The 20,307-nt window shown below is 42.1% G+C and overlaps 1 protein-coding gene across 1 annotated transcript in view; it reads left to right on the forward strand.

Annotated features, from left to right (window-relative positions):
• The window catches only part of wdfy3 (WD repeat and FYVE domain containing 3), a 72,991-nt gene that overhangs the window by 42,369 nt on the left and 10,315 nt on the right, over positions 1-20,307 (forward strand). Inside the window, exons 22-46 of the mRNA XM_067521439.1 lie at positions 1,034-1,265; positions 1,388-1,548; positions 2,341-2,452; positions 2,744-2,934; positions 3,173-3,325; positions 3,600-3,673; positions 3,810-3,971; positions 4,108-4,202; positions 5,571-5,691; positions 6,501-6,718; positions 7,649-7,845; positions 8,124-8,258; positions 9,449-9,628; positions 10,081-10,314; positions 10,422-10,521; positions 11,339-11,499; positions 12,992-13,221; positions 14,300-14,409; positions 14,629-14,811; positions 15,721-15,878; positions 15,977-16,054; positions 16,245-16,475; positions 18,365-18,533; positions 18,714-18,877; positions 19,349-19,497. Of these exons, the coding sequence (XP_067377540.1) occupies positions 1,034-1,265; positions 1,388-1,548; positions 2,341-2,452; positions 2,744-2,934; positions 3,173-3,325; positions 3,600-3,673; positions 3,810-3,971; positions 4,108-4,202; positions 5,571-5,691; positions 6,501-6,718; positions 7,649-7,845; positions 8,124-8,258; positions 9,449-9,628; positions 10,081-10,314; positions 10,422-10,521; positions 11,339-11,499; positions 12,992-13,221; positions 14,300-14,409; positions 14,629-14,811; positions 15,721-15,878; positions 15,977-16,054; positions 16,245-16,475; positions 18,365-18,533; positions 18,714-18,877; positions 19,349-19,497 (3,998 nt within the window). The remainder of the gene's footprint in view (positions 1-1,033; positions 1,266-1,387; positions 1,549-2,340; positions 2,453-2,743; positions 2,935-3,172; positions 3,326-3,599; positions 3,674-3,809; positions 3,972-4,107; positions 4,203-5,570; positions 5,692-6,500; positions 6,719-7,648; positions 7,846-8,123; positions 8,259-9,448; positions 9,629-10,080; positions 10,315-10,421; positions 10,522-11,338; positions 11,500-12,991; positions 13,222-14,299; positions 14,410-14,628; positions 14,812-15,720; positions 15,879-15,976; positions 16,055-16,244; positions 16,476-18,364; positions 18,534-18,713; positions 18,878-19,348; positions 19,498-20,307) is intronic.

A 20,307-nucleotide genomic window follows, 5' to 3' on the forward strand; every position in this document is an offset into this window, starting at 1 on the left:
GTGCCATTGTTTATCAAAGTACACAGTTGTGTCAGAATAAGTTCTGAAACGACTGTAAATGGATAAATGGGCGGAAATATGATCGGACGCTAATCAGATGGCTCCCTTCTCATAAGAGGCAACTACAGTATATAAAGCAGCTAAGAGGGAGTGGGTGTGACCCAGGATGGCTTCTGGAGTGGGAACAGCAGAATAGTTTGGAACGATGACTCCTATCGTGATAAAGAATCACAAAATCAAGCTGTAAACTAGGCTTTAAACGGCACATTGGAAGCACAGCAGTCAGCAGACTGTTGTGGTTTGTGGTTTAGTGACTTTAGATTCCCCCTGAGATTAGAGAAAAACAGCTCAGCAGACCAAAAATGTCAGCGTCTTGTCATGTACAGCGATGACAACGGTTTCGTTTCCTGCTGAGGTCGTCACACAGGAAACAACAGGCTGGTTGAATCATAGGACAGATCTACCTGATGTGCACCCATGGTTGTATTTTGTGTTGGGCAGCTGTCTTCTCTCTTTACTTCCTATTATTCGAGTTTGGGGAGTACACGAATGGCATAAAACATCCCTCTGCCTTCCCTCTGTGCTTCTATCTCAAAAACACCTCCAGACGACATCATTTGGATTTTTCAGTTCAGATTAATTAGAGGATTAAATCAGAGGTTTTAGTCTTGGTTGACCTGCTCTGTAAGAACACTTCTATGTGACATTGCATGAACTCTGCCTAATGAAAAACTGAAGAGTGAAGCATTATTATAGACTACATGTAATTCCCAAACTAAAACTATGGAAAGCATGTTAAAATTTGGTGTAGGTGACCTTTAACCCGAATTAGTTTCGCTTAATCCATAAAAATGTTCCTGTCAGTCAATTACTTGACTAATAAAATAGTAACACACTGTTCTGTTCAAACATTAAAACTGACATCTACGTCTTTAAAACTAGAAGAAAACATCTGAACGGAATTCTTTAAACGTGTGCGGCTTTATTGACATTTGTTGTATCCTCATAAAAGTTCCCCTTCCCTCCCCTCTAGCTTCACTATATCCACAGTGCACCCGGCGGCTCCGGCTCCACCAACCCACCAGTCGTGAGCACGGTGTACGGATATGTAGGGACACCGCCAGCCCAGCGGCAGCTGTCCAGCCTCGTGTGGCGTCTGGGGCCCAGTCACTTCCTAGAAGAGGTCCTTCCTGCCACCAGCGTTGCTGCCATCTATGAACTGGGACCAAACTATGTGGGCAGCTTCCAAGCGGTCTATGTGCCCTGTGAGTGCTCCTTACATAGTTATTAGATGCTAAGGCTTTATCCAATCTTTGTCCCTCTTTTAGCTGTGAATGTCCCCTGTCTTTTAGATTCATCTTTGTGTTTGCATCTCACTTCCCTCCAGGTAAAGACTCAAAGGCAGAGGTAACACCTGCCTCTCCGGTAGCGTTGGTACCAGAGGAGAAGGTGTCTTTTAGCCTCTATGCTTTATCCGTCTCTACGCTCACTGTGGCCAAGATCAGGAAAGTCTACAACAAACTGGACAGTAAAGCCATCGCCAAACAGGTCAGACATTCTGCTGCTCAATAGAATGAAAGTCTTCATGTTAGTGTTACCTGTATATGCAAAATGTATGAATTTAAACATCTGGTAACTAAATCAAGCGTCGGGGCTAAAGAAGGGAAACTGAGTTGAAAGGGCGGAAAAAAGCATTTAGACTGGACTGAGTTTCACCTGATTTTCTGAACAAATGCGACTCACATTTAAACCATTTTCTATATAATACCTCTATTAACTGACAGTGTCTGTTTTCAATACAGATTTAAAAATGAATGCTGAGTCTTCTCCCAGAAGCTGCTCTTTGAAATGGAATCATCCTGTCCAGATATAGTTTCATCTGACTAAAAACATTGGCGACATAACTGTACGTTTATTCTTTTTGTGCAACGAAAGGTTCACGCTTTCTAAATGGCTCGTTTTCTTTTCAGTTTACCCAAATTAAAAAAAAAACAAAAAAAAAACATATGTTCTAGAAACGTAAGCACAGACAGAAGTACGGTCGTGCAAAAGCCAAACTAATGCTTTACCAAAAACACTGTATATAGACAATCATGTACAAAAGCAAACAAACACTGTTATTACCCAAACCACAGTTTAGATTTGGTTTGAGCTCCAAGTGAGCGCTCTACCCTATATCATTAAGTCTTCACACCTGGTAAGTTATTTCCCATCCTGCCCGGCCCTCACTCAGTCCCACAGTGAATCACAGCAAACCTTTCTGCATAGTGAGAGAGGAAGGACTTTTTTTTTGTTTTTTTTTTTAAGTTTAATTTTTAACTCCAGCTCTTCACTCTTTAGCTCGCTGTGTCCTCTCATGAAAACGCCACGCCGGTCAAGCTGATTCACAACGCTGCTGGCCACCTCAACGGGCCGGCTCGTTCCATCGGAGCTGCTGTCATTGGATATTTGGGTAAGTGGAGTGTGTGAAAACACCTGCAATGACATGAACACGATCTTTTTTCATAGAGTATGAGCCACACAACATATTCTTACAGCAAATGTAAGCCCTCAGCTTGTTACAGCCATTAAACTGTTTATCTAGCAAAATATCCAAATACGCATTTTATCCTTGAGCTGTTCAGGGAGATTTATGTCCCTTGGGGGAATAGTTTCTTTTATGAAACTTGAACTTGCACTGTGACAAGAATAGTGTAGCATCACTGAAATAAAAACAACCTTCTCCCGGTTCTTATCCTTTCAGGCGTCCGAGCCTTTGTGCCTAAGCCTGTTGCCACCAACCTGCAGTTTGTTGGAGGGGCGGCGGCCATCTTGGGCCTGGTTGCCATGGCTTCAGATGTGGAGGGTCTGTATGCAGCTGTCAAAGCGCTGGTGTGCGTTGTGAAGAGCAACCCGTTGGCCTGTAAGGAGATGGAGCGCATCAAAGGCTACCAGGTGAAACACACTCAGACTGCTCCAAAAGAGTTTTCAGCTTTTGTTCCGCACAGCATTTTACAAAGGGCTTTACAGCTTTGTCAGACTCCTTTCTAGTTATTTGTAGCCTTTTTCCAAACCTACTGTAGTTGCCCTGATGCTTACAACAATATTTGTCTGTTTTAACAGTGTCTTCATTGACTCGTTCATTTGTGCTTGTAAAGTTAAATATAGTTAAAATATTTCTCTGTCCCTGCAGCTTCTGGCTATGTTACTGAAGAAGAAGCGCTCCCTGCTAAACAGCCACATCCTCCACCTCACCTTTTCTCTCGTGGGAACAGTCGACAGCGGCCATGAGACCTCCATCATTCCCAACTCCACTGCCTTTCAGGACCTGCTGTGTGACTTTGAGGTAAGAGTGTGGGGGCACATAACAAAACCCTCACAAGTCGTGCTAGGAAATGGAAAAAAAAGAGTAAATGCTTTTTGAAATAAAGTGTCTTTCACAGAAAAATAAACTTTTTAGACTTATTGTGCCGCATTACTTTAGAAGAAAAGTTGGCAGAGAAAAATAAGTTCTTAGACTGATGTTGAAACTAGGCCACTCTGTGCCAAGATGCCATCTTGGACACAAAGTGACACAACTTGTGGCACAGAGGCCTCAGTCTGCTCCTTCTGCTCCTCAGGTCTGGCTCCATGCTCCCTACGAGCTCCATCTGTCTCTGTTTGAGCATTTCATCGAGCTGCTGACAGAATCCAGGCAAGTGTCACAAAACACAAAACAAATCAAATGGAAAATAATCATGATATTACTTCGCACTGGTATTTTCTTGTTAATTCCATTTTAGCAAATAGCTAAACTCTAATCTGTGTGTGCCACCTCCTGTATCGAACAGTGAGGCAGCCAAAAATGCAAAACTGCTGAGGGAGTTTCAGCTCATCCCCAGACTCTTGCTGACCCTGAGGGACACCTCGCTGTCCCAGCCCACTGTAGCTGCCATCAGCAATGTGCTCAGTCTGCTGCTGCAGGGCTTCCCCAACCAATATGACCTGCTGCGGTAAGCACACCTTCATAAACAACCACACACGTCTTCACCACATGGCTTCAGTGTTTTGTTCTATACATCTTCCCGATGAATCCAACAGTGACCAGAAAAATAAGAAATGTCCTTTTTTTTTTTCCCCCCAACACAGGTTTGGCCAATTCATCTCCTCCACTCTCCCCACATTTGCTGTATGCGAGAAGTTTGTTGTCATGGAAATCAATAACGAGGAGAAAATTGATGGAGGTAACAAGGATTTATGTTAATATGGGTGTAAAAATTTGCATCCCTTTACTTTTAAATGACAGCAAGTAAAGAAAGTTTGTTTTTTCATCAATATATGCAAATGCAGCTACTACAAATGTTTCATAATATAATTGGTTGACATCCCCTTTATGAAGTGTTCTCCAACCTCTCTGGGAACCTTCTGAGCAGCATTTCATGTGTAATTTAGCTCATTCTTCGTGGCACGGTGGTTTAAAACCTACCAGAATACTTAGTTCTCTGCCACGTAAAACCTTCTTCAGATCTATCGACACTCTTTCAATAATATTGACTTCTAAAGATCTAGACATTCACATTGTTCTTTTTTTAAGCAGTCTTGAGTTGACTTTGCTTCCAAAGTGTGTGATATCAGGCTGCGTTCATTCTTCCTTCCACTTTCTGCACAGCTTAAGAAACCAGCGAAGTCAGCAAGCTTCCACTATGTTTGATTGTGGGAATGGGTTCCTTTCCTCATAGGGAAACATTTTATCCTCCCTACACATTCCTGTGCAAATTATTACTAATTAATGTCATTTTTTTTCGGACCACATAATCTTGTTCCAAAACTCATTTGGTTTGTTCACATGCTCCTTAACATAATCCAGCTGTGTTGTCTTATTTCTAGAAGTAAGCAACGGCTTCCTGTGTGCTTTTCTTCCCCAAACAGTCCAGATTGGTACAGACTGTGCTTGATCTGTAGAGATGTGGACTTTTATTCCAGTTGCCTTTAACGGCTTTGTCAGGTCCCTGCGAGCAAGTTCCCGAGCATCACTCCTGGGAAGAGTCTCTGTTTGCATTTTTTTTCTTAAGTGCTTTGAAATATTGTTAAGTACCTCTACAGCTTTAGTAGAGGGTGAGTAACTGAGAGGTTCAAAAAACAGTTTTCCTAATCCCGTAGTTTTTGTTGCTCTCCGCAAAAGGCCCCTGGTGACCTACCCACTTCAAATTTAAAGTGCAAACCCAATTTAACACACCTGGTGCCACTCATCAAGCATTAAGCGTTGACTATTTTTTTTTTAAATCTGACATGTGATTTTTACGTATTAGAGAGAAATAGTTAATCAAGGGGGATGCAAACTTTTGCACTGATATAATTTTCATTGTAGTATAACTTTTTAAAATTTTTTTTGATACAACTGACCATTTTTGTTAGGTCTGAAGATGAAGCATCACTTTACACTTTGTGCCATTTCAGAGTAAAGATTGATGCCAAGATTTTTACTCGACTCCACATTAACGTCTAGTCTATTACAGGAGAGAAAATTAATTGTTTTTTAGAGACATCAGCTTGTTTGGCCAATGTAAAGACCGACTATGTTTGTAACCTGAATAACTCTCTTTGCTTTTTAGGTAACGATGAGGATTTCAGTGGTCTCCTGTCAGCCAGCCTCATTTTGCTAAGAAATCGATTGTTGGACAACCTGCTCAGACTGCTCTTCACCACCAAAGAGAAGTGCACCGTCAATGTCCAGTAAGACGGCACTATCTCATCTTTAACCTCGACTGCTCACACTATTTGTTTGGAAAATCTGAATAATCTCACTAATTATGAGTTTAGTATGAATATCCTGAGTTTAATCATTACAGTAATCCTGCTGTGTATGAGACATTTCAAAATGGTGTAGTAGTGTGGTTAGACTCAAAGGTGCAGTTTATACATTTAAAGGGATCTATTAGCAGAAATGGAATATAATATTCATAATTCTTTAGGGTGTAATCCCAATGCTTGTGTTTTATTTAGCTAAGGAGGAGTCTGTTATATCCAGGGAGGAGTCCACAGTTCTGTGCCACTGCATTTCTCAAGTAGCCCGAAACAACAAACCAGACACTGGCTCTAGACGGGAATTTTCACGTTGAATTTGGTGACACGATAGAAAGAGAGATAATTAGTCTTTTAAATATTACTATCTAATGACCTCATCACACATTGCTTGATGCTGTCCTAGTAGGTTATCTCATGCCAGGAAGGGGACGAATAGGGGGTATTTAGATAATAATGTGCCACCTCGTCACTAGACGGCACTAAGTCTTGAACACTGTATCTTTATTGGAATATGGGCAAAATATCATATAGACCAATATAGTTTTCTACTCTGCTTTCTAGTAAATTGTAACAGAATGAAGTGACCCAGGTTGGAATTTGTTATACAGTAACTTTGGGTGTTTGAATGTGGAAAGGTTGTAAGAGTATTTGAAACTTTGACATACAGGAAGTGTTGGTGGCTGTCGAGCATCAGGTCACACCCCCCCCCGCCCTTTGCTTTCTGTCTCCCCCTTCAGGGCCTGTGAGGAGCTGGTGCGGACTCTGGGCTTTGACTGGCTCTTGATGTTCATGGAGGAACATCTCCATTCAAGCACAGTGACAGCAGCCTTGTGGATCCTGGTCGTGCTACTCTCCAATCAGTCTATACTCAATCGCTTCAAAGAGGGCTTGTGTGGAGGAGGCTGGCTGGACCACACCGACTCCGTGCTGACTAATAAGATCGGCACAGTGCTGGGTGAGTGCTGGACTCTGAGGCGGCCACAAGATTGCCCCTGCAGCACAGTTAAACAACTTCTGAAGCATTGTATTAAAACCAAAATTGGATTGAGTTTACTTTAACTCAGATTATCAGAGTGTGTTTGAAGTGCTTTAATGCTTTAAACCTGAAAAATGACTTTCCCCTTCACAAGAGATAGAAGCATGCAGTGATAATGTCCAGTGTAATACTTTGTTTTAACATGGCTCAGCAGATGCTTCTCCTCACTCTGGCAATGCTTTCCGTCGGAGTTGGCCTTCATTCAGTAAACAGAAAGCAGCGCAGTTTGTGCACTGCACGGCCAAGGGTTCGTCCTCTCATTTTTTGCCTCCCTGATGCTGCAATTGTAGTCCCTCCTGAGTTCAGTGGTTTTCAACCTGAGTAGTTTTTACGCTAAAAATCCATGTTCGTTCTTCAGGATTTGGAGGTAATCAACTGTTTACCTTTTATGTGCATTAATTCTCTTCCCATTCACTATTCACACACATGCATTAAAACAAAAGAGTATGATAATTAACTTTAGCTTAGTCTTTAACTGCATCCCAACATTACCTTTACCCTACCGCCAGGTTGAGAACCATTGACTTGGCTTATGTAAAGACTGTTGACCTAACTGAGCTATAATGGCTGTAGAATAATGTGGTGCTATAAGGTTGAAGCTGTTAGTTTTTTCAAATTTAGACTTTTAGCTCAACCAAAGCTTCATATCTCCTTTATCTCAGGTTATATTTTAGTCTGAATAGGTCAATTAGGTGATTACTGTTCTAGGTTAATACTGTAACGCCCCTTTTTAAAAACCCTGCTACATTACACGATGTGTAACAGCTGCATTCAGAGTTTCCACTAGGTGCTTTTAATCTTCAGATGCCACAGTGGTCTCCCAGCACTCACTCCCACCTTTCTCTTCAGGCTTCAACGTGGGCCGCAGTGCTGGCGGACGCTCCACGGTGCGAGAGATCAACCGGGATGCCTGCCACTTCCCGGGGTTTCCTGTGCTACAGACACTGCTGCCCAAACACACCAATGTGCCTGAGCTCTACTTCCTGCTCATGGCTCTCTACCTGCAGCAGCCTGTCACTGAGCTGCCAGACAGCCTGCAGATACATGTTAGTATACTCAGCCATCGATCTTCGCTTTTAACTAATGACTCAAGTACTGTTACTTCTTTGCTACCATACTTTCAAATCTATGAATATTTATTGCAAAATACGACTTGATTGACTCTTAGTAAATAACTTACAAGTAAATGTACAACAAACAGTTTTTCAGGTTGATAAGAGGTAATGAATATTCGTTACCACGTGTATCACAGACGAGCCACAGTTCGTCATGTTATAGTTTTTTTGTCTGTATATTACCCCAGTTTTTGTGTTTGTCCTCTCAGTTTGACCTGGACTCTATCTGGACATTCATCTTTGGCATACCAGCCTCCAGTGGGACAGTAATGAGCTCCATCCACAATGTGTGCACGGAGGCAGCCTTCTTGCTGCTGGCCATGCTGCGCAGCATGCTCAACCTAGTAAGAAAAACTAAAGTAGATTATTTTTGTACCCTCCCACATCCTGGAAAACACATGTGTAAAAGAGATTTCTCTTGTTCATCATTTCTTTTTAAGCGAGTCTTAAAAAGGCCTGGATCAGTCCCGGTTCTCTAAAGCTCTATTAATCCAACAAAAATGACTCTGCACATATCATCCCTTCACAGCTGCAGTCATACACACAGGAGTTGGTTTAGTGCATCCACAGGACTCACTGCTGGATACTGAGACGCTCCACTGGGCCTCATACAGAAAGTCATTGCTGCTCAGAGTTAAGGGAAAACTAGGCTCAGCAGAACTATGGCTCTTAGTCAGCCTGGCTACAGTGCTGAACAGAAACCGGGGTTTTCTTCTTGTTTTCTTCTACTAATGATGAATAATATGTTGTTCTGGCATCACAGGGCTTTTTTGTACATTTTTAAACTGTTTTTCCAGGCTAAATGAGATTCTTCTAAATTTCACTTCCTTTCTTACTTTCGTGTTGCCTGTTTTAAGTGACATGTTTGTGAACTATACCAAGGAGATCACCTCTCCATGGTACCTCACCACTATTGAACGTAGTGAGGCTGCAGAATTGTCAACAAGATAATCTACTTGTACAGCAGTAATATTAAGGTGGCTACTTTCCATTGTACTGACACAACGTACAGTATTTCACATTTACTTTACTGCTTCTATAAATTACACTTTAGTGTAGCTGGTAGTTATAGTGACATCACATCCAACTGTGTCTTCAATGCGACGCAACAGAAGGCTCTTCTTTATTCCTGGTATGTGGCTGTTTGTCTCAGCAAAGAGACACATTTGGTTTCTGGAGATGCTGAAGGCATCAAAACTAAAGACTGGTGAGACAATCTGGAGCTTTTTGGAACGACTTTGTCATAGTGCAAATAACAAGATGAATGTGGTTGCCCGAAGATGACAAGTGGCACTTCTCTCTGACTAATGAGTAGTCTGCAGTGTTTTCATGCCAGTCTTAGTATCACCTCAGGGAACCCGACTGAGGGCACACCAGACTATTCAATACCTTTGCCTGAAGACTATAAAGGCAAATGGAGTTGAGCTGAGCTGGTACCATATGGTGGAAAAGATCTGTAAATGGCTGCTGCTGAGGGAGTTTCATTCTGGGATTTCTGTAATTTTATTTCCTTCTCTTGTTTGTTCCCCTCCAGCCATGGCAGTCAGAGGAGGAAGGCTCCTGGCTCAGGGAGTATCCCATTACCCTCATGCAGTTCTTCAGGTACCTTTACCACAATGTGGCCGACTTGGCACCAATGTGGCACAGCCCTGAGTTCCTTTGTGCCCTGGCAGCCACTGTCTTCCCCTTCAACATCAGGCCCTATTCTGAGATGGTGAGTCCGGGTATTTTTCTGCTTTTAGTCAGACAGATAGAAATCTGTAGCCTATAGCAGGTCCTCTCGTCCAGCCACATCACTTGTCTCTAACATTTTATTTGCCGTACTGGTTCTGAGGGGACTTGGCGTGAACTAGTTTTTAACAGCAAAAAAAATCTTATAATCAAAGCATGTGGTCATGGGTATTGATCAGTAATCATCAGCATCAGCAAGCATATTGTGATGTGTGTTTAATGGGGCTCTAAGAACTTAAACTTATTACTAACTCTGTGTAATTTCCTCTGGGGAGCATGGGCATAGAAATCTGCACTACTGCAGTCAGAGAACAAAGTGAACAGTGCTTCTCTTATAATATAAGGTCATTCTGTACTTTGCTTTATAATTATTAAACATAAAAAAATTCTAGTTAACAATGAACCATTCACAGTCCATCCCTCCAACTATTCTAGGTCAGTGACTTGGATGATGATGCAGGTTCTCCCATCGAAGAGTTCAAGGCCTTTGCTGGGGACTCGGGTATGAACCGCAGCCAATCTGAATACTGCAATGTGGGCTCCAAGACTTCTCTGACAAACCACCCTGCCAAAAAATATGTCTTTGACTTCATGAGGGTCCTAATCATGGACAACCTGTGCACGACGCCAGCCAGCAAGCAGACCCCCATCATCGACCTGCTGCTGGAGGTGAGGAGATGCTGTATTTTAGCTGGATATGACTCAGGCATCAGCCATCAAGCAGCAAAAATAAAAGTGTGTGTGTTTGTTTTTGTTTTGTTTTTTACATTTGCTAGGCCTCCCCCGAGCGCTCCACCAGAACTCAGCAGAAGGAGTTTCAGTCCAACATTCTGGACGGTGTCATGGAGCACCTGCTGGCTGCTGATGTCCTGCTAGGTCAGAGCGAAGACCTAAGCATCTTATGCGTCACATTTCTGGTTTATTGTTGTTATTATTATTATTATATATATTTTTCATGTTGAACACAAACTTCCTTACATAAATTGATCTGTGATCAAAGACGTAATCTAATTTACCAGGCCATTGGCCGGCGCTTATTTCTCTCTCTGCCAAAAATAGCTGACGATGAGACAGAGAATGGCCAGTGTAGGCCGGCTTTAGGCCGGCTGCAGGACGGCTGCAGGCCGGCTGCAGGACAGCTTGGACCGATTTCTTTTTGGCTCCATGACCAGCTTTAATGACTGCAACATGAGTCAGCAAATTTCTCTTCAAAGCCCAGAGAACAGCAAACACTTATATTTAGTGTGAATCCTGTATTCTACATAACATATTAATATGAGAGAGTACACAAAGTATACAGTGTATTTTCTTATCTGTAAATGAATCTACTGTCAGCTGGTAACCTGCAATTTTCCTTGTTTACAGGACACACTTTGTTCTCTATAATGTAAAATTAAAAAAACACCTATTTAGCACCTAATACAGTCAGCGCACGCTTTATTCTAGAAGATAATCTGCTGATGATTTTGTCCATGTGGGGAAAATATGGTCACTAAAAGTGGTCAAATACTACGTGTACAATCAGTTTCTGACACCATGCACATAGAGGGAGCAGGTACGATAACTAGAAAGTTTAGCGACACGTGTTTTTCTTTACGATTGAGTTTCTACTGTAACGTGAATCAATTCAGCATTACTTCATTTCTTTGTGCTAATCTAGCACCTCTCTCACCTGCTGCTTGTCTTAATGCAGGGGAAGATGCCTCTCTGCCCCTCAGCAGCGGTGGCAGTTACCAAATCTTGGTCAACAATGTCTTCTACTTCACTCAGCGGGTGGTGGACAAGCTGTGGCAGGGCATGTTCAACAAGGAGTCCAAGCTGGTGGTGGACTTCATTGTGCAGCTCATTGGACAGGTGCAAAGCAAACTCGACTCCAGAGCAAATAAAATACAGCAAGTAGTAAAAAGTTTCAAAGGACACTGACATAAACCAAAACTGGTTGCATAGTTTAAAGAATACAAGTACACAACCGTCTTGTCCTAATTTTAATTTAAAAGTTCTGGTTGCATCAGTTTTCCTTTTCATGTTTTGAAATTCTTGTTTTAATTGCAAGTTTAAGGGCTAAATTCTTATAGAAACCAAGTTGGAATTTCCTGCCTGTCCAGCACATGCAGAATATCGCTTGAGCCATACTGTGGGAATGCAGTATGACAATTCTAGCAACATAAAATGTAGTAGAAGATACATTGCTGGGCTGCCTGTCAGATTTATCACACACAACAAAGAGCCCTAACATCTTATTGCAAGACTGAACGGTTTTCCTCAGAGCAGCTGGAAGCAAACAGACGGCATCTGTGTGCTGCCAGAAATAAAAACAGTCCATCTGTGAGTCTTCTTCCAGTTAATGCTACCAGAGAATCACTCTGGATTAAATTAGATAAGCAGCATCCATCTGACTGCAGACCTCATTTTGACTAGTGATGGCATAAATTCAGATACGGCTTTTATTCTGTTTAGAGCCTGACTGATGGACAGGTGTGTCTTTGTGTACTTTTTTCCAAATATCTGCTGTATGTTGGATTTTTGCGGTTCTTGGGGTAATTGTAAGAGATGGCCCCATAAATAATTGATCATTTCCATACTAACTCCTCAGTAACATGGTAAAACAACAGAAAAAGATGACTTTTTTTATTTATTTATTTTTAAGTAAAGTCAACTTTGTTGACTTTGCATTTTTTTGCCTTACTTTCTCGGCACCCTGCTGTGCTGAGGAAAAGATCAGCAGATCACTCTCTGAAATTACATTTTCAAACCATATGACTAAAGCCTTTGATGGCCATCTACTTGATGCAGAGGGACACAGTAAGAATAAGAATGTATTTACTTTTCATTTCCTTCATATACATTGATATATAAGCAGTCAGTCCTTGAGTGCAAGTCCGGAACAAAGTAAGACTTATTTTGCTTAGATTTTTCGAATTATTTCATCTATTCATCAGGCTTTTATCCTGCGGACTAATCAGCCAAACAAAAGTAAAATGCTTCTGGACAATTTTGTGAATGTTCCATCTGCTCAGACTTACTGTACCACTAAAACCTTTATGTTCCACTACTACTCACATAATACAGTCTCTCAGGATAAAGTGCAGCAATGTAGAAATGTTGTCTGTACACTCATCTTAATGGTTTCAACCGTAAGTCACGTCTTACTGAAATCAAGCCTTTTTTATATTTATTATTCGCTACACTAACTGTAACACAACAAACTGTCAGACAACTTGACCCACTTCAGCTTGGTTGCTCAAGTATTTCCACAGCACAGCACCGAAATACCAGCGTCTTTTCAACTGTCTTTTCAGTTTCCTCTGACACCCATCGCCTGCTTGTTTGTGCCTTTCTCCTCCAGTCTAAGAGGCGTTCCCAGGGTCTGTCCCTCGACACCATCTACCACTGTCTGAACCGGACAGTGCTCTACCAGCTCTGTCGACCTCACAAGACGGTGGCACAGCAGGTAGCTCTGCTGGAAGCCCTGCGGGTCCTGACTGTTAACCGCAACCTTGTGCTCGGGCCAGGAAACCACGACCAGGACTTTGTGGCCTGCTTGGCTCATTGCTTCATCTGCCTGCACAGCGGGAGGTAAGATGACACGAGGCCTTTGTGAGGTACAGTGGCTAAACATGTGAGCAAGTTGGTAGTTTATCTTTTGTGTCCTTCAGACAATATGTGTACCAAGGTTAATTATGTATCTTGGCCAAAGAACTCAGTATCTTCTAATAGGAATTTGACTTTACAACACATTAAATTGCTGCTGCTGCACTGAATGACCCTATACACTGCCTTTGTATTATAACATGAAACAGCTTTATACCAGCATTTTATTTTTATCATCTCCACCATGTGTACATTACTTAACACAATGACAGACTTCTCTGTTGCAGTGTTATGTTTTGGGACAGCAATGGAGTTTTTGCAGAGAGGGCGAAAGCTATGAAGTACTGTTGGAATGAGTCCTAAATCCCAGAAATCAGATAATATTTCAGACTTTGGGTTTTTTCTTAATGGGTTTTTGTTTGAATTCTTGAAATAAGGTCTGTGGTTGACACAAGTCAAGAATGTACAAGCTTTATTCTACAACGTACCATCAGTCAACACTCGTGCCTCTTTTTTTCAATGTCTTTTTAGCTTTTATGTGTCTTAAAAAATGCAGCAGATGCTGACTACATGGTTGTCCCGGTAGTCTGTCTCTACAGCCTCGTTTTATTCATGCTCACAAGTAGCAGCTATGTTTATAAGACGAAAACCTTTTTGTAGAAGAGGAAAATGTGCCAAATCAAATTACATATTAAAACAGATTGTAACAGAAGCTTTATAACTTGTACATCCCACTCAGAGGAACCTACACCTGTTTAACTATAAGTATCAATCTTGGTCTTTCTCTGAGTGTTTGTGCAACTAAATCTCCGGTTTAGGTTAGAGACCTATCATTTGTTTCTGATTCAGTGAGAAAATGCTGTGTGTCTTCTTACATTTAAGTATAATTGTGGCAAGTCTTTTCTGGTATGTTTCTCCCAGAAACTGCTGGTATATTTACCAAATTTGCAGCAGGGTGTAAGAGACTGAATTTCCGACCATGCTGGGAACACAACATAGTTTAACACAACACACTGTAGAGCTGCAGAGAAGCCAAACGATCGCCGTGTGCTTGTCTCTGCAGTAGCGTGGAGGGCTTCGGTCTAGAAGCGGAGGCCAGGATGACAACTTGGCACGTCATGATGCCCACGGAGAACGAGGCTGACGCGACACACAGCCATGACGTCAGCGAGGGTGAGACATTTTTTTTGTGGGTGTGTGTGGACAGTGAACCCATTAACCTTCCAGTTTTTTTTATTTGAAATTGTTGTCAGTCTTCCCTTGGTAAGACATTTGTTGCATTTTTTGCCAGACTGATTATTTGGATAAGAAACACTTATCAAACAATATTGTATTGGGCCAATCCAGCAGACTGAGTTGGTGACGAAGTAACTGTTGGTCCCCTTTCTGCAGGGCGGCAGCTGCTGCTGAAGGCAGTGAACCGCGTGTGGACGGAGCTGATGCACAGCAAGCGTCAGATGCTGGAGGACATCTTTAAAGTGTCTCTGCCCTGCAATGACAGGGGCCACGTGGACATCGCCACGGCCCGGCCCGCCCTGGAGGAGCCGGCCCTGAAGAGCTGGCAGAACCACTTGAGTGAGTGGGCTACAAATAAAACCACAGCGACTGTTAAACATTTACTCAGCTGTGTCGCTTTTGGAACTGTGCTGTGCATTATTACTGTTGCAGTGAGTGAAGGTGGCTGATATAATATTACATAACATGCTCCTCCTGTTGTTAAATACGTTTGTTATTGCAAATTCCCAAAATCTTGTTAAGTAATAAAACGTTAGTAGTACTGGGAAAACTAACTGATACTGCACCCAATGCCCTGTTGACCTCTCGTTGGTTAAGTGGTGGAAAAATAGCAGTGGTTTCGAGCTTTTTAGGATAATTGACGGCGACACAAGTAAAGCTGACTGCAAGCTCAGCTCTGCTCTTATTATCTCCTATTTCTGATTCAAATCAATACAATACTGGACTCAAACATACGCTGCTTTCGGATAAAGTCAGGAGAATTTCAGTATCCCGGTGCATTTGTGAAAGAAGCTGGACGCAGACGACGACGTTCACGCTCACATTCAGAGTTATGGCCTCAGCCAGCAGGTGCATTTGTACTGGGGACCTTCCAGGACAGAGGTGCAGCACTAACCACTGCACCTCCATGCTGCTGGCCTTAAAATATTTTGTTCAGGCAGCAGCAAAGTCAGATTTTTTTTTTTGAATTCCTTTATTTTTCATTTATTTGCCAGTTAATTTTCTTTCTATATTTTATACATGGCTCAACACAAGTAACAGAATCTACCATTTAAAGTGAGTTATTTTTAACGTATTTATTGAAATGCCAATTTCATTTGACTATCACTCACATATTAATTGTATTAAAGTTGGTTTTGCAAAAGTAAAAAGCCAAAATTCATTGTGATTAATTTATATTGAGAAACATCTTTCGCCTACACAAAACTCTGACTTAACTATCTTTCTTTCTGTGCTCTGTTTTCTCAGTCCATGAGAAGAAGTGCATCAGCCGTGGTGAAGCAGTGGCTCCAGCCACCCAGTCCAAACTGTCACGGGTCAGCAGCGGCTTCGGCCTCTCCAAACTCACGGGGGTCCGCCGCAACAAGAAGGAGAACAGCCTGAACAAAAACAGCCTTTCCGCTCAGGTACACACGAAGACACCGCAGTGCGGAGCTGCAGTAGATCTAAACTGTGAGTTTGTCAACTATGTTCCTCCTCACAACCTGCGGTTTCTGATCCACAGGAGACTTTCCAGTGGATGTTCACACACATCGCTGTCGTCCGAGACCTGGTGGCCATGCAGTACAAAGAATATCAAGAGGTACTACACAGATGATACATTACAAAAACCCCACTACAGGACAAACAGCTTGTTATAAGAGTGTAGTGAGGATGTTACTGCAGAACCGTAAAGCAAACAAAACAGCGTATGTCAAAGCATTTAGAATTAAAGGAAACGTTTTAAAATGACTCACCTCTCACTGCACCTCATCCACCCCTCCGACTCCCAGCGACAGCAGAATGCCCTGAAGTATGTGACTGAGGAATGGGCGGCCAAAGAGTACGAGCTGCTACGGGAACGGGGGCTCTGGGGCCCCCCCATTGGCTCCCACCTGGACAAGTTTGTGCTGGAGATGACGGAGGGGCCCTGCCGGATGAGGAAGAAGATGGTCCGCAACGACATGTTCTACATCCACTACCCGTACATCCCAGAGATGGAGACAAACACCAACTCAGCACAGGTATTCAGCTTTAATTCTGAAGTGGGTCCCGTCATCCTCTTCTCTAACCTTTGGCCCATTTAAGACTCATTTCCCATTTTTTACGTTATAATGCACTCGTACATAGTATAGAAGCAGCCGTATCTAGTGTGGCCATAGAATGATGCTTCGCACACTCTCCCCTTTGTTGGTTAAAGTCAGCTCACGATAAATTAGCATTTGTTGATGGAAATTGTTTGGATTTTGTGTTTTTAGGAATTTGATGTGAGTCATTTTTGCAAGCGTCTCTTTGGGGTCTTTTAGTGCCTTTAGCTAAGCACTGGAAACAAGCAACAGAAGTTCAGAGGCTCTAGCCCATGGGCCCTTTGACCTCATTTAGCGATCGATCCAGGAATGTCATGCTACAATAATCATGTTAAATATTAGTAACCGGCGTAATGGCAGAAAGTTAAAAATATGAAATGGAATGTAGCCTGTATAAATGAGTAAAGGAACACATTGGGATAATGTATCAGCAGCATTTAATACAAACCAAACCAATTTACCTTTTACTACAAATACATGCAGAGAAATGTATTTCTTAAACATAGTTTTCTACAGTCCCCTCTCGAGTAGCTCTCTTGAAATACAGCTCTAGGACGAGCTCATCGCTGTCATGTGAGTGAGTGGCACCACCAGAGACACATTTAGCATTGTTTGCTCTACAAATAATTCCCCCTCTCCCTGTTTGCCGGAGGCGTCCTCCCTCCACCCCGCTGATTTATTTGGTCATTTAACAGGCACGTCTGTTTGGGCTTGTATTAAAGCCAGCCTCCCAAATCACGGATGGTACATTTTTTTCATTTAGGCTTTTGGCTGATTTTGCTGGAGGAGAATTATGTCTATATGACTGACAATACAAGCTGACAATAGTTAATAAAGAAAATCATAGTGCTTTAGAGCATCGGTTCATGAACCTTTTATGAAGAGGCTCTTTAAAATCCTTTGGGGGAAGATTTTCTGGTTCAAGCTACCCAGTATAATTAAGTCTGACGTCCCTCAGGCCCGATCACAATACATAGTCTAAAGTTTAAAGTCGCAGGGTGTTGAGAAGACCATTCACTTGCAGCTAAAATATTACGACCCATTTGCTCTTTATGTTTAATTGTTTCAGCTGAACTTCAATTGATTAAATGTTCAGTTGATGTTCTATGTTACAATTTACTGGCTAACAAATAAAAAAATATATATGAGGTTTTAAGAAATATTCATTAATTCTACCAGATGACTGACTATAGAAATACGTTTTAATAGCCTCATTCTTTTACATTCTTTAGTCCTCTCACCACTCTCTGCTATTACGCTTCCCACTGCCTTCCATGTCTTAAAATATCCATTCGCTTCTTTCTCAAAAACTCCTCCGGATGACATCACGTGGAGCAGTTTGTTTTGTGTGAATGCTCAAAGTTGCACTCTGATGTTGACCAAACCCCCTTTTTTGGACATAATCTGAACTGAGAAACTCCACATGAGGTCATCTGGCAGTAGAAGATATTTGAAGTCAGACAAGGCAGAGCACAGTTTAATCATTGCAAAATCAAACATTACCTAAAAGAAACTGTTAATCAAAATTAAATATTAGTTTGAATAGATTTTTTTCCATATGTGGGTCTGTGTCGGTGACAGTATGTAATAAAACCCACCGCTACTGACAGTTTCCAATGTTGCTGTTCTGTAAAATTTTCTGCATTTATGTAAGTCATCCCCCATTCTTCTTCTTTATGTTAATATAATGTCCCATAGTGACAATTTAAAAAAGGCTAAAAACCTTTTATGATGATGTGGTTAATGCACTGCTGCCAGTAAGTGTCTCTGTGTGGAAGTTATTACAGGGTATATTGGGTTTATTTGCTTCTTTGGTGTTACGGCAGAAGCCTCTTCGTTACCGTCGAGCCATTAGCTACGACAGTAAGGAGTACTACGTGCGGCTGCTGTCCGGAAACCCGGGCATGTACCAACACTCTGTGGAGCACAGCACTGAGGGAGAGACCACCCTGCATGAGCCTGAGCATGGAGAGGACACTATTGCAAGAGTCAAAGGTAAATAAATCTCAAGTTAGCTTCTAAAGGCTGTGAGGACATTTCTGCTTGATTTTTTTGCACTTGCAAAAAAGTAAATAAGCAGTTGAAACATAACCTAGTTCTCTCCACACGTGGCCGGCAGACATTGTGCTTTGCCTGAAAGCTGTCACTAACCTGTCTGAGTGCATCATCCTTTAGGCCTGGTGAAAGCTCCTCTGAAGAGGTCGCGGTCCACGGCCGACGGTGCCGACGAGGACGGTCAGGAGCAGAGTCAGGAGCAGGCGTTAGAGTCCGGAGGCCCAGAGGAGGAGCAGAGGACTGACAACACGTCACTGCTGCGTCTACTGGAGGAGGGAGAGAAGGTCAGAAAGGGGAAGAGAAACTTGATTGGACACATAAAAGGGCAGAAGTGTTTCCTACTGTCATTTTCTTATACATCCTTTTTGTTGGCACATTCTTTCTTTGCCTTAGATTATTTGTTGTTTTTTTATTAGTAATCAGAATTATAGTGTTTATTTTTATTGCATAGTTTAGTTACCAGATTTTTTTCCAGCATATGCAGTGAACACAGATACCCACTTTGCTTTAATCAACAAATTTATTTTAATCAAATCAAGAGTTTTTAATGCAGCAGAATCAACTGAATGTGCACACGAGTCTTTCAATCAAGTTACTGATGCACTTTTTCTGTATTTGTATCAACGGCAGAACAAATGTTTAGCTCAAGGCTGTTTCACCAGCACACTGTGCAAAAGGAAACCGTTTTTTCGACTGGAGAAATTTAACCTTTTCTAAAAATTAACATTACGTGATTGTTTGATTTGCCATTCCAGATTCAGCACATGTACCGCTGTGCCAGGGTGCAGGGTCTGGACACCAGCGAGGGTCTGCTACTGTTTGGGAAAGAGCACTTCTATGTCATCGATGGCTACACCATGACCATGTCCCGGGAGATCAGAGACATTGACACGCTGCCCTCCAAGTAGGTCCACGTGTCTGTCACGACTTCACACCAGCGCAGTTTCCTGAATACATGTTTGGAGGCTGCAGCAGACAGATGACATAGTTACTATACTTTCCCTCCTTGAATAAAAAGATGACATCATTTCTCTGGACGCTGCAGTCGGCCTTTCTGCTGCTGGGATGATGTAATGCTGCTGAGGGAGCAGCATTTGGAAACTGCAAAGCTTTTACTTTTTTATCTGGCTCTTCGCCCCTCGAGACACAACATGAAAATGGATTCATTTTCCTAATCGGTGAATTGTCACAATTTAAAATACAAAATTTATGGCTACAGTTTGTTTAAAAAAAAAAAAAAAAAAAGACAATGGCCCTTTTTCTGTCATTGAATTATGAATTCCAAATACATAAAGAAAACATACATTGTTAATCCCCTGCTCTCCCCTCCCACTCACTCCCCCTGCGTTTGATGTCAGCTAATTTACTTTTAGTTTCGTCCATCTATCAGCCATAACCACCCACCTAACATTGAGTACATTCCCCTCGCACCACCAATCGAGGCAGGGACCCCACAAGACCTTTGAAGGTGTTCATTGGTTGGCCATTGCAACTTGGCCTTTTTAAAAGTCCCTCGTAACCTAAGCCCATGTTTTCTGCTTTCAACACATCAACTTTAGGGACAAAATGTTCACTTGGTGCCTAATGTGGCCCATCAACCTCCAGGTGCCATTGTAATGAGATAATCAAGGTTTTACAGTGGTCACAAAGTTATGGCTGATGTGTGTAATTATTCAGTGCATTCCTTTTCACTTTAAGCAGAGATTACTTTGCT

The sequence above is a fragment of the Channa argus genome, chromosome 11 (assembly GCF_033026475.1).
Source record: "Channa argus isolate prfri chromosome 11, Channa argus male v1.0, whole genome shotgun sequence".
NCBI classification, from domain to species: Eukaryota; Metazoa; Chordata; class Actinopteri; order Anabantiformes; family Channidae; genus Channa; species Channa argus.